Below are 14,103 nucleotides of genomic sequence, written 5' to 3'. Positions count from 1 at the left end.
TATTTTTTTTTTTTCTTTGTATTTTTAGTAGAGACGGGGTTTCACTATGTTGTCCAGGGTGGTCTTGAACTTGTGTGCTTAAGGGATTCACCTGCCTTGGCCTCTCAAAGTGCTGGGATTACAGGCATGAGCCACTGCGCCCAGCCTAAAATCATTTTTGATGAAAGACTTTTCACACATGTTGAAGGAGTTCCAATAACTCAGTGATGGTAACTATGACAAAACTCCTTACATTCTCAAATACTTATTTACAAGCATACTTATAAAAATAAAAAGCAAAATTGCAATTAATGTGGAAATATGTCTCATTCTAGAATAAGCAGTATTAATCAACAGATATGCAAACTACTTGGGAAAAAAATCTCGGCCCTATCTTTTTCATTAGGTTGTACTTTTAACAAAATTACTAATGTTTCCTTTATTTTAAATGGAAATATTCACTACTGGTATTTGCAATGACAATTCAATCAAGGAGAGCTTTATAATCACAGGAAATGTTATGGAATTTAACTTCCATTTATATACATGTACTGGTTTTTTAAAATATAAAATATAGTAATTAATAAAATACTTTCAAGCATAAATACATGTTACATTAGAATAACAGCCTATAGGAGTAATCTAAATTCAAGATGAAAATAGGACAATGTACACTGCTCAACATTTTCTAAGTAACTATTGGTGGATATCAAAATGCTATGATAGTTGCCTTCCACCTGAGACATTTACAAGAGTGATGTAACTGTTCTACTTAAAAACACTATGTTGGCATTTTAAAGCAGAGTGGTTACATCTCTTGATCAAAGTTACCATTACCAAGAATAATGGTACAAAATAACACTATGTTCTCTTGAACATAATGGTGATCATAGAGCAGGATCACCATCTAGATTATATTCTTGCCCCAAACTGTTCATCTAATTCTGATTTTAAAAACACAATCAAATCCCAATTGTGAAATATTTTACCAAACAGCTAGCTTGGAATCTTCAAAAATGTTAAATGCCATAAGATCTCTTCCCCAGAGAGTAATTAAAGATGAAAAAAGACATAACAAATAAATAGATTGTTGAACTCTGAAAAAGTCTTTATATATATATATTTTTTAAAAGCCTATAAAGGAATTTATTGGGTCAACTGGGGAAATCTGAATATAGAATGACCATTAAATATTCTTATGTTAAATTTCATATGCTTTATAATGGTATGGTATGCATGTAGAATAGAGTCCTAGTTCTTACAGATAGGAGTAGATATTTGTGTCACCTCCACAACATGATATCCAACTAGCTGAGGAAAAAAGTATAGAGTGATAAAGCAAATGTGTCCAACTATTAATAATTGTTTAATCTAGGTAAAGGATATATGTGAATACTCACTGTACTATTCTATTTTTCTGTAGAAATGAAATTTTTCCAAGTCAGAAGTTTAAAAAAATGTTATTTGAAGGGGTACTGAGCCCAAGTTTTAAAATTACTCATACACACTAAGAAAAAAGCAAAATCAAACAATTAATTGAACAGTGAAACATTCAGGTCCCTCATGATGTCAGATAATAGATCGATTTTGGCTTTCAAATCATTCCATAAAGGACAACTATGTACAGCTCAATAAAAGCTTAATGAAGCTGAATATGACAGCCTCATAGAAATATGATAAGCACTGTCTAACTTAGTAGAAGAACCAGGATTTGAACTCCAGAGCCCAGGTCTGTTCATTTAAAATATGCTAATTTTATTACATGAAAATATTTTATTATTATAGATAATATGCTTGCTTTTAACGATGCTCCTTATCATTTTAAACATTACTAAGAAAAGGCCAAGTGTGGTGACACACACCTGTAATCCCAGCACTTTGGGAGGCCATGGGAGGCCAAGGCAGATGGATCACCTGAGGTCAGGAGTTAAAGACCAGCCTGACCAACATGATGAAACCCCATCTCTACTAAAAATACAAAAATATGCCATTTGTGGTGGTGCATGCCAGTAATCCAGCTACTCAGGAAGCTGAGACAGGAGAATCACTTGAAACAGACAGGCAGAGGTTGCAGTGAGCCAAGATATTGCCACTGCACTCCAGTTTGGCTGGCAGAGCAAGACTTTGTCTCAAAAAAAAAATTACTAAGAAAATACCTACAAGTTTTCTAGATCCAAGGAGATGCAAATGGACTGTTTTTCCTTTACCCCTTCTTCAAGTCAATCCTAGAGCAGTAACAGGAGCCATGTGAAGGTAAAGGTTCAAGAGAAGCCAGCTATTTTGACTCCCAAACTCTGTCTATTTCCCCCATCAGACAATATTTCCTTTCATACAGGCTACTGGTACGAACAGTCTTTCATTCAATGATAAGAAATATATATTGTATAGTATGCGATAAATAAAGTATTTTCAGAACCTCTCTTTCTTATTGGACTAATGTGAATTTGAGAGCTGGCTGTACCCTTTACTAGATTTGTATTCCTGGGCAAGTTTCTTAACCTCTCTGAGCCTGCTTCCTCCTCTGCAAAATGGTGATGATAATAATACTATACCTACCTTACAAGATTATAAAGATTAATGTAATACATGAAAAAATCTTAGCATAGCACGCAAAATTATAGCTATCGCAGTATTACTAGTAGTGTATTTAGCAGTATTAGAATAGCAACAGCAGTAATATTTTATTAGAGTTGAAATATATTATTAAATCTTGAGGTCAATCAAGCCTAAAATTAGCTAGAAGCCAGCTGTTTTTGCTAGTCCTATGGGTAAACATTAAGCAAGCACCTGTAACCCAGATGTGCAAATTAAGTGTATTACTGCTGTTTTATCTTTCTTTTGATTATATTTCTTTTCTCGTAACCGGGCATGAAATACCATTATACATGTTATTAAAACTGTCTGTGTATGTGGAAGCTAATATAGTAAAAAGTCACTTACTCTGGCGGAGGCATTTTTGAGGGTTCCACATCTCGGAGGAACTCGCACTGAAGAGCCTGTTCAGCAGTGCAGCGCTTACTAGGATCCAAGGCGAGCATGTAATCGAATAAGTCTAATGCAGCTGCAGGAATACTAGCATGAGAGGATTATAAAAGTCAGGTACGTTCTTTAGACACAAGTTTATGTTTCTTTAGGAGTTTAAATTATTTTTAATTAAATTTTAAAACTAAAACTAAGGAAATTTAAAAATAATTTTAGGTAACATTTTATAATATGTGCATAATACCAATAAATCTCAATTTTTCTTTTGAATAAATATTTCATTATTTATAAATAATTTTTGTAACCATTCAGCAAGCAATAGTATATATTATTACTACATGGGCAATTTGCTGTTATTACACAAATTAAGAACTGAACAGTATGGTTTTTTCCAAAGCAAAATGAAAACTTGAGCTCAAGTAACTTGACACTGTTCCAGTAATATTTAAATGGTCTTATTAAAGTTCTTTCATGTAAGCACCAAAATCAAACACACAACCTGAAATCACTGATTCCGTTATAATGGTAAAATGGTAATCTGCATGTAGCAAACAGAACTCAAAATTAAGTGCCCTAGAAGAATTACAGGTTTACCTCAGGACACTAGAGAATTGACTAACATTTATAATTCACTAGAATTATAAGTAAAACATTCATGCAATATGGATGTTTACACAGCCCCTTCTTACAAAACAAATTCTTCTCTTAACTTTCGACGATATTGCTTCTTTGGTTTCATGGTGTTGAAATATGGTAGCTTGATTACGTCAGGCCACACTGCAGGACATGGACTCCCACATATTCGGCTAAGCAACACATAAAAAGAAGTACATCACCATAAACTACCTAAAGAATACATATAACTATTATACACAGAGTATCAGCTCATTTTTCAAATACACAAAAATTGAAGCCTTCATCTAGAAAAAGTTTTGTTATTTTATATTTGTTTTTTTGAGACAGTCTCACTCTGTCAACGAGGCTGGAGTGTAACAGTGCAATCTCAGCTCACTGCAACCTCTGCCTCCTTGGTTCAAGTGATTCTCCTGCCTCAGCCTCCTGAGTAGCTGGGATTACAGGCATGTGCCACCACAGCCCAGCTAGTTTTTGTATTTTTACTAGAGACAGGATTTCCCCATATAGGCCAAGCTTGTCTTGAACTCCTGGCCTCAAGTGATCTACCTACCTAGGCCTCCCAAAGTGCTGGGATTACAGGCAATGAGCCACCCTGGCTCCCATTAAATATTTTAGTCATGCCAATTTAATTAATTGAGAAATTAATGTATTTTCAGTGAGTACTTCTAACAATCCAAGCATTCCAATTCTTAGAGAGGACTTTCATATTTGCAAAATAAAATCTTAAAACATGACACTCAAAATGTGTGACCTATACTTTAAAACCAATATAAAAAATTTATGCAAATAAATTAAAGAAATAGAGTTTACTATATGTCCCTCTCTGGTTTTTTGGTGCCTGTCACTCCTCCTTCCCATGAATATAAGGCAGTCTACAATAGCAGCAAAACAGATTCCCATATGACCTCAGGAAGGTAACTGTAAAGACTACTGCTAATGTCATCAATGGAAGCACCCTAAACACAACACTCTTGAAACAGTAACGTTCTTCAATTTAGGTACTGCTGCTGATCCTAAATTACAAAGAAATTCTAACTGCTTTACTCTGGCTTATCTGTACTTGAAAAACCCTAATTATTTTGGTATTAACTAGTAAATCTGGTTATGGTAATTTGTAGAAGAAATGCAATAAACAAACAGGCAACTCCAGCTAATAAACATTTTAAAACTGACTTAGTAATATGTAGATGAAAATTTGATTAAATCTACTTATTGGCTGGGTGCAGTGGCTCATACGTGTAATCCCAGCACTTTAGGAGGCCGAGGCAGATGGATCACCTGAGATCAGGAGTTTGAGACCAGCCTGGCCAACATAGTGAAATCCTGTCTCTACTAAAAATAAACAAATTAGCCAGGCATGGTGGTAATCCCAGCTACTGAAGGCTGAGACAGAAAAATTGCTTGAACCCAGGAGGCGGAGGTTGCAGTGAGCTGAGATCACGCCCACTGCACTCCAGCCTGGGCAACAAAGAGCAAAACTATGTCTCAAAAAACAAAAAACAAACCTACTTATGTTTAGTATGCCAAATTTCAGGATAGCTGCATATTATATATAAAATTGTCAGCTGGTCTGCATATGTAAAAAGAAAATGTTGATGTATCGCTGATTCAAAGTAAAAATACTCCATACATACATAAATATAAATACATGTATAAATGTATGTAAGTAATGGCTAAAGTTGCCAGACATTCTTTTAGCTGAGCTCTAGAATGATACCTCAGAAACACATATTTATGAGACCTTTCATGTTTCTAAAGCCATCTATCACTGAAATACACTTTTTTGTCTCAATATACTTAACATTTTTATAAATCAAAGCTTTAAAGATACTAAGATCTTATTCTTTGTACAGTTTTACTCTCTTTTGCCTTAAAGTCCAATTTTTACAACCTCCTCAACCGTACTCCGTTGGACAGAAGGCCCAACTCCTGTTGCTCTTTAGATCTGGTCCCAATCTGCTTTCCTAGTCTGATTTCCATTGCATTTCTCCCCACAGGCCACTCCTTCACATCTATGCTCCTGATCCTTCTCTCTAAAATCTATATAGCTCTTTTTGCTTCTCAAGATTCAGATCAAAAGTAATCTAATTAACAAGTCGTCTGCATTCCCCACTACTACTCAGAATTACTCTTTGCATGCTACTGGTTTGACATTTTTTTCATCCTGCTTTCGATTTTGTTTGTTTACATCTCTTTTCCTACATTGTAGGTTCAGAAACTATTTCTTGTTTTTGTATACTTTTCCCAGTAACCACGTAAACACAATCAATCAACCCCAGGCAGACTGATGGGCATTACAGCGGAAGTATAAAGCATATTGGAATAAGTCAGAGACACTTGCAATTTGCAGAAATGCAAGAAAACTTACTCAACTTAGGGAACAGGTGAAGAATTTTGGTTATAATTCCAAGGATAAATAAACCATAGACAGGTGGGAAAGGAATAAGATAAATATGTTACAGAAGAGAGAACACAGGCAAAGGCACAGAAGTAGCAAAATATAGACATTTGGGAGGAACACTGTAAACCAGTGTAGGTAGAATACGGGGCTTGGGGGGCTTAGCTGGAAGCATGACTGGGGTCTACATAACACCGGGTGAGTTTGTCTGTCTGTAGATAGGGTTTTGCTATATTGCCCAGGCTGGTCTTGAACTCCTGGCTTCAGGTAATCCTCCCACCTCATGCTCCTAAAGTGTTGGGATTACAGGCATGGATCATTGCACCTAATCCACAATACAGTTCTAAGAAGGTACTTTGCCTAATTATAATGAAGACAGACTTTAGAAGCAAGCTTTAGATTTGAATCCTATCTAACATTGGTCAAATTACCTTGCTTAGGAATTTGCTCCTCTTTTGGAAATTTAAGATTTTATTTTGAAGATATGAAATTAAATGAACAAGCCTCTAGCCCATTAATAGTCTTTTAATAAGTATCAGTTTCATTACACTTAGCTAAAGAATTTCAAGTATTACATGTGATGTTGAAAGATAACTGAGTACGGAAGTTACCTAACTGAAAGCAGCATACAAGATGGAAAAGACACACCGAGGCAGGGAAAGTTCCTAGAAACTAGAGAGGTAGACATAACAGCTGATAAAGGTATTTATCAAAATCTATGCCTGGTGGCCAGTCAGCTACTCCAATACCATTTATTACTGAGATGCATCATATGCTAAGGTATATGCTAACTCCCCAATTATCTAAGGTCTACTTTGGTAATCTACTGTGATCTGGTCACTCTACTCTGGTGTCAATACCATATTGAGCTATTGCTATTTTTTGAAAGCATGATAGCACAAATCTCCTTCTATCCACCTCTTCGCTTCACTTACTCTCCTCAAAATTTTATTGTACAAGAATTATAATCAATATTTTAACAATCCAAAAGAGAATCCTGCTAGGATTCAACCGCCACTTTGAATTTATAGATTAACTTCGAACTGACTGCTGCCTTTACAATGCTTAATATTTCTTAGAAATAGTCAATTCTTCTATTTCTTTCCATGTTATATAATTTTTTTCAGTGAGATCTTGTGTATTTCCTTTAGGGGTTTTATTTTTTGCTTTTTAAATTTTTTTTTTTGAGACGGAGTTTCGCTCGTTACCCAGGCTGGAGTGCAATGGTGCAATCTCAGCTCACCGCAACCTCCACCTCCTGGGTTCATTCAGGCAATTCTCCCACCTCAGCCTCCTGAGTAGCTGGGATTACAGGCACGCGCCACCATGCCCAGCTAACTTTTTGTATTTTTAGTAGAGACGGGGCTTCACCATGTTGACCAGGATGGTCTTGATCTCTTGACCTCATGATCCACCTGCCTCGGCCACCCAAAGTGCTGGGATTACAGGCTTGAAGCCACCGTGCCCGGATTTTTTTTTTTTTTTTAAATAGACACAGGGGCCCGCTGTTGCCTAGGCTGGAGTTCAGTGGTGTGATCATAGCTTCCTGTAGCCTCAACCTCCTGGCCTCGAATAATCTTCCTGCCTCAGCTTACCAAACAGCTGAGACTACAGGCATATGTCACTACATCCATCCAATTTGAGACCCAGGCTGGTCTAAAACTCCTAGCCTCAAGTGATCCTCCTGATTCAGTCTATCAATGTATTGGGACTACAGATGTAAGCCACTAAGCCCAATGTTAAACATGTTTTTAGCCCATTATATTTTCTAAGCAATTAATTAGAAACACTTGGCCGGGCACAGTGAGCCTCAAATCCCAGCACTTTGGAAGGCTGAGGTGGGTGAATCGCTTGAGCCCAGGAGTTCGAGACTAGCCTCAGCAAGATGAGGAAGTCGGGCATGGTGGCGAACACCTGTAATGTCAGCTACTTGGGAGGCTGAGGCCAGAGAATAGCTTGAACCTGGGAGGCAGAGGTTGCAGCTAGCCAACAGCGCACCACTACACTCCAGCCTGGGTGACAGAGAGGAAGACTTGGTCAAGAAAAAACCAAAAAACAAAAGAAAAAGGAAAGAAAAAGAAAAGAAAGCTTTATTACAGGAAAGGTTTGAAATTTTACATACTTTTTTTTTTTTTTTGGGTAAGATCTCACTCTGTTGCCCAGGCTGGAATGCAGGGGTGCAAACAAGGCTCACTGCAACCTTAACCTCCTGGGCTCCAGCGATCCTCCTGTCTTAGCCTCCCCAAGTGCTAGGATTACAGGTGTGAGTCATCATTCCTGGGCACATACAAAACTTCAGTAATAGGTAGCCATCTAAGATTATAGGGTTCCTACCAGTTTTAGTAGTTGTTTCTTTGAGGCATTTCAGGTATATAAATCAGAAAACCCATGTTAGAATTCATCTGTATTTTTTCAAATGTATCTTTATGGTATATTATCTGGCAATTCCTAAACAATGTTAAAATGATAATGACAGTACACAACATTGGGTAACTTTATTTTCTGATTTTAATGGGAGCACATTCATTATTTAGTTCTGGGGAGAACGATGCCTTCTGGTCTGAGAAACATCTAAGAGAAATATATTCACATACCTACAAATTCACATATACTTCCTGTTAAGGAAGCGTTCATTTATTTATCTCTACGATGGGTTTTAATTTCTGTGGCTTTTACATTCTAAGAGTGCTTTAGTTTATCAGTTTTATTTTTTAGAACTTCTATGATAATCATCATCTGCATTTTCTCCCGGGTCTACTCACGTAAATTAGATTAACAGATTTCCTAATACATATTCATCATTGTATTCAAAGGAAGAATATCAGCTAAGCCCAATAAAAGTACTATTATTTCAATATAATGCTGTATTTTCTACTTGTTAAGTTACATGTTGTACATCAGTATTCATATGTGAGACTGATATACAGCAAGTTTTCACAAATGGGGTCCAAAGACCACTGAGTGTCCCCTAGACACCTCAAGGTCTGGCGAGTCAAAGTTATTACTAAGCCATTATTTGCCTTTTTCAATGTGTTGATTTGCACTAATGGTACAAAACCAAACTACCAGCACCTTAAAATGATTCAACTTAGTGGCAACAAACTATATTAGCAGGAGGTACTCTGCATTATCATGCAAATTTCAGGCTTGGAGGAAAAGCTAGTTTCACTTAAGAATGCACTCATTAGGCATGACACGCCTGTAATTCCAGCACTTGGGAGGCCAAGGTGGGTGGATCACCTGAGGTCAGGAGTTCCAGACCAACCTGACCAACATGGCAAAACCCCGTTTCTACTAAAACTACAAAAATTAGCCAGGTGTGGTGGCGTGCACCTGTAGTCCCAGCTACTTAGGAGACTAAGGCAAGACAATTGCTTGAACACCGGAGGTGGAGGCTGCAGTGAGCTGAGATCATACTACCGCACTCCAGCCTGGGTGACAGAGCAAGACTCTGTCTCAAAAAAAGAATGTACTTGTTGAAGCACTACAAATTATTAATGGCATTTAATTCTGACATTTGAGTATGCATCTCTGTAATATTCTCTGTGATGAAATGGGAAATACTCATCAGCACTTCTACTGTACAACAAAAAATGGTAGTTATCTTGAGGAGATGTGCCTGTGCAATGATTCGACTTGCAAGCTGACGCAGCTGCTTTTTTAATGGACCAATATTTTTACCAGGAAAGACAAGTAACAAACTATAGTCAATCAAACATGGGTATTTTCCAGACATTTTCTCAAATAGGAACAAAGTCAGCTTGTCATTTGAAGGAAAACAACAGTATTTATTATCAGTTACAAAATTCAAACTTTCTAGAGAAATTAGAATATTGGAAAACTTATATCCTCCACCGTGCGCTTAACAGCTTCACAATACTGAAAAGCTTTTCTGATGAGATCAGTGGCAGTACAAATTATATAATAAAAGGTTACATTTAGAAGATCTGTTCAATTCAGGGTACCAGCATTTTTCAAACGACTAATGCATGTCACAAAATTATCACAGATAAAAGATCCATTCAAAGTGCAAGACAGAACAATGGATTTCAACACAGTACAGTATAAAATATTCCTTCATGTGGTTTCAGATTACACATTACAACTAACCTGTTAGAAACTCCCAAGCATCTAATTTTTGTGGTTTCTAAGAATAATATGCACCATTGCCCAAAAAAGGCTACTGAAAGCAGCACTTCACAGATAATGAGGATACAAGTGTCATGTCTACTAAACCAGTCATTAAAAGATCTGTAAAAATGCACAACAATGCCACTCATTCCAACAACTTTTATTTTAGAAACTATACTTAATAGACTTTAAAACATGTTAACATATTAAAATGAATTCATAAATATCTTTAATTTCCAATGTGGTAAATCTCAATAGATATAATCAAAATAAACAAAAACTCCTGGAATCTTCAATAATTTAGTATAAAGAAGTTCTGATACCAGAAAGTTTGAGAAGCACAACTCTACAGAATTTTCTGCTATTGGTTTACGAAGGTATACATGCTTTGTTTTTTTTCAAAAGGAAGTTTCCTTCTTTTCCTGTCTTCTGGAACAACCAAAATCTATTCAAGTTTTATAAACTTCAGCTGTGTAAACCACCTAGGCCTGAGGTTTTGTGTGTACTGGATGGGGTGGCAGAGGGTCAGAGAAAAGGAGGATTCATTTAATTCTAATCTACTTTCTTCACTGATTATAATCCTTATCTCATAAGCAAGGTACACTGTGATATAAAGGCTCCTTAGCTGACTTAGAAAGCAGAGTTAAAAACGTAACCCTCATGTTTAAAATATATATATATATACACACACACGTGTACATATATGTATATATGGCCACAGAGATTCCTGCCTTCATTCATCCCTTTTTGTCCCCATCTGTGTTTTCCATTGTCTTCCTCCATCACCTTTTGTTTTGTTTGTTTGAGACAGAGTCTCACGCTGTCACCCAGGCTCGAGTGCAGTGATGCAATCTTGGCTCACTGCAACCTAGATTCTCCTGCCTCAGCCTCCCAAGCAACTGGGATTATAGGTGCCAGCTACCATGCCAGACTAATTTTGTATTTCTGTAGAGATGGTGGGGGTTCACCATGTTGGCCAGGCTGGTCTTGAACTCCTAACTTCAAGTAATCTGGCTGCTTCAGCCTCCCAAACTGCTGGGATTACAGGCATGAGCCACCAGGCCCAGCTCCTCCATCACTTTTTAACCTATGCCACTTCTATTATGAAATGTTTGTCATCTGCCTAAAATACTTTCTGGAACAAAGCAAATTATAAACAAAGTAACTCAATCACTATGGTGTAAAGCCATTTAAAGCGAATTCCGATTAGTGTTACCACTCTTGACCAGTTTTACATGTATTTGTACAGTACTGACAGTAGATCGCATCGTTCCTGAGCCTATAGATTAGAGAAACAACCTAGCATTACTGCAAGTAAGGTGTGGGAAGAAATATGTACTGAAAACGTATTTACATTTAATTTTTACAACCCTTAAGCATGTTATTAGTACTCTTTTACTTTTGAAGAAATAAACTTGGAGCACATGGGATTTACCCTAAATTATAAGAGCAGAGTAGCTGAGCTGGCATTAGAACCCAATGCTCTAAGATTCTAAAGCCCACACACCTTTCAGTGTACTCTGTTGCCTCATTATACTCAGACTTGTTTATCAGAAACGTCCTTTCATTCTCTTCCTGTTTAAAAAGGAATTAATGCTATGAAATCAAAATTGAAGTATCTTATTTTTTCTTGTTTTCTGTTTTGTTTTTTTTTTTGAGACAAGGTCTTGCTCAGTTGCCCAGACTAAAGCGCAGTGGTGCGATCATAGCTCACTGAAACCTCGACCTCTCTGGGTTCAGAAGATTCTCATACTGCTGCCTCCCAAGTAGCTTGGACTATAGTTGTGTGCTACCACACCCAGCTGACGTTTGTAGTTTTTGTAGAGACAGCATTTGACCACGTTGCCCAGGCTGATCTTGAACTCCTGGGCTCTAGTGATCCACAGCCTTGGCCTCCCAAAGTGCTGACATTACAGGTGTAAGCCACTGTGCCCGGTGAATCTCTTTATAAAATTATAAATATCTTAACAACAACAAAAATGCTGAAATAAACCAGAAAATAAAAATTTCTCCTCCCTAGTCTTCTCGGGAAAGTCCATATTCAGATGAACAATTTGAGTCTTTTGTTTTACCTAAATGGGATCGATCTCAATATAGCCTTCTATAACTGTTTTCGTATTGCTTTTCCATTTCTTTATCTACAAATCAAGCATTTACTTTTTCCTCAGTGGCATGAGCCACTGAGCCTGACCAACTATTACCTTGTTATCAACTGTACAGTATGCTATAAAATGGATAAACCAAGCTTTCCCCCCATATGGTACTGAGAACATATTCCTAAAATAAAGCAAATTCACTAAGAGTCTTTATTACTTTGCCATTTCTTCACATCATTCAGATCTCTGCTCAAATGCCACTTTATGGGAGATACCTTCCTTGACCCTCGATATCATCTTATCTCCCATCATTTTCTGCAAATTACCTTTTTGATAAAAAACTGGATATATGCTAACACCTCTCTTAGAATTCTTGGATTAATATCTTATAAAATTTTTCTCTTTTTTTTTGAAATGGAATCTCACTCTTTCACCCAGGCTGGAGTGCAGCAGAGTAATCTCAGCTCACTGTAACCTCTGCCTCCTGGGTTCAAGGAATTCTCATGCCTCAGCCTCCTGAGGAGCTGGGACTACAGGCACATACCATCACACCTGGCTAGTTTTTGTATTTTTAGTAGAGACAGGGTTTCACCATGTTGGCCAGACTGGTCTTGAACTCCCTGCCTCAAGTGATCCACCCCTCTTGGCCTCCCAAAGTGTTGAGATTACAGGAGTGAGCCACCATGACCAGCCTAATTTTTGTATTTTTAGTAGAGACGGGGGTATCACCATGTTGGTCCAGCTTGTTCTCGAATGCCTACCCTCAAGTTATCCTCCCACCTTGGCCTCCCAAAGTGCTGGGATTACAAGCATAAGCCACCACACCCAGCTTAATAGCTTATAAAATTTTTCATGCTTTTTTGTCACGTACTGATATTTGTGTCATACTGACTTTGTATAAGAAAAGATTCCAGATAGTTTCCTTCCTATGAAATTTATTTATTATTAAATTTTTTTTTTTTTTGAGACCAAGTCTTGCTGTCACCAGGCTGGAGTACAGTGGTGCGATGTTAGCTCACTGCAACTTCTGCCTCCCAGATTCAAGCGATTCTCATGCCTCAGCCTCCCAAGTAGCTGGGATTACAGGTGTGTGCCACCATGCCTGTCTAATTTTTGTGTTTTCAGTAGACGTGGGGTTTTGTCACGTTGCCCAGTCTGGTCTTGAACTCCTGGGCTCAAGTGATCCACCCGTCTCAGCCTCCCAAAGTGCTGGGATTACAGGTTTGAGCCACCACGCCTGGCCTGTAGTTTGGAGTAATGGTTACAAGTTTAGATTCTAAGGTATCACCTAGCAGTGTTTAAATCTCAGTTTTGATACTTCCTAGTTAAATGACCCTGGACAAATTATTCATCTCTTTAAGGTTTAGTTTCCCTAACTACAAAGAGAAAACACAGGGTTGTTATGAAGCTTAACTGAGACAATTCAAGTGAAACTCTAAGAATACTGCTCATATTGTACATAAACTAAATACATGTTAACTATCATTAATAGAAGCCCTAGTATCCAATACAATCAGAACCAAGAGTTGGCTTGTTAAATTATTTTTTAAAATGGGTTAGAAGGAATCGTTAAAAAAAAAAAAAAAGATACACAGATACATAATTTAAACATTTTATTTTAACAAATTTTACATTTGTTTCCCAATCTTCTGACAAAGGCCAAGGCTTTCTCTTTGAACACAGGATTCACCGAATGGAATTCTGTATTAGCAATCTTGTACAAACCACAGCCATAATACATCATCAGGTATTTTTAGTTTTGATTTCTTTAAATAAATCTAGAAATTAAACATACTTTCAAAGCAATCTAATGCCACATCTTAGATTTTTATGACTTTTTAAGTTACACAATTACTTGTCCACTCCTAGAGAGCAATGTCT

At 37.1% G+C, this 14,103-nt stretch overlaps 1 protein-coding gene across 4 annotated transcripts in view; it reads right to left on the bottom strand.

Moving 5' to 3' along the window:
- Window positions 1-14,103, bottom strand: part of CDK13 (cyclin dependent kinase 13) — a 124,483-nt gene that overhangs the window by 12,809 nt on the left and 97,571 nt on the right. For all 4 annotated transcript variants that reach the window (XM_035253218.3, XM_035253220.3, XM_035253219.3 and 1 more), the window contains exons 10-11: window positions 3,651-3,767; window positions 2,920-3,051 (exon numbers count right to left, since the gene is read on the bottom strand). In XM_035253218.3, coding sequence (XP_035109109.3) covers window positions 2,920-3,051; window positions 3,651-3,767 — 249 coding nt within the window. The remainder of the gene's footprint in view (window positions 1-2,919; window positions 3,052-3,650; window positions 3,768-14,103) is intronic.

The sequence above is a fragment of the Callithrix jacchus genome, chromosome 11, assembly GCF_049354715.1.
Source record: "Callithrix jacchus isolate 240 chromosome 11, calJac240_pri, whole genome shotgun sequence".
In the NCBI taxonomy this organism is placed as follows: domain Eukaryota; kingdom Metazoa; phylum Chordata; class Mammalia; order Primates; family Cebidae; genus Callithrix; species Callithrix jacchus.
The sequence above is the reverse complement of the archived record's forward strand: the minus strand, read 5'-3'. Positions and strand labels throughout refer to the sequence as shown.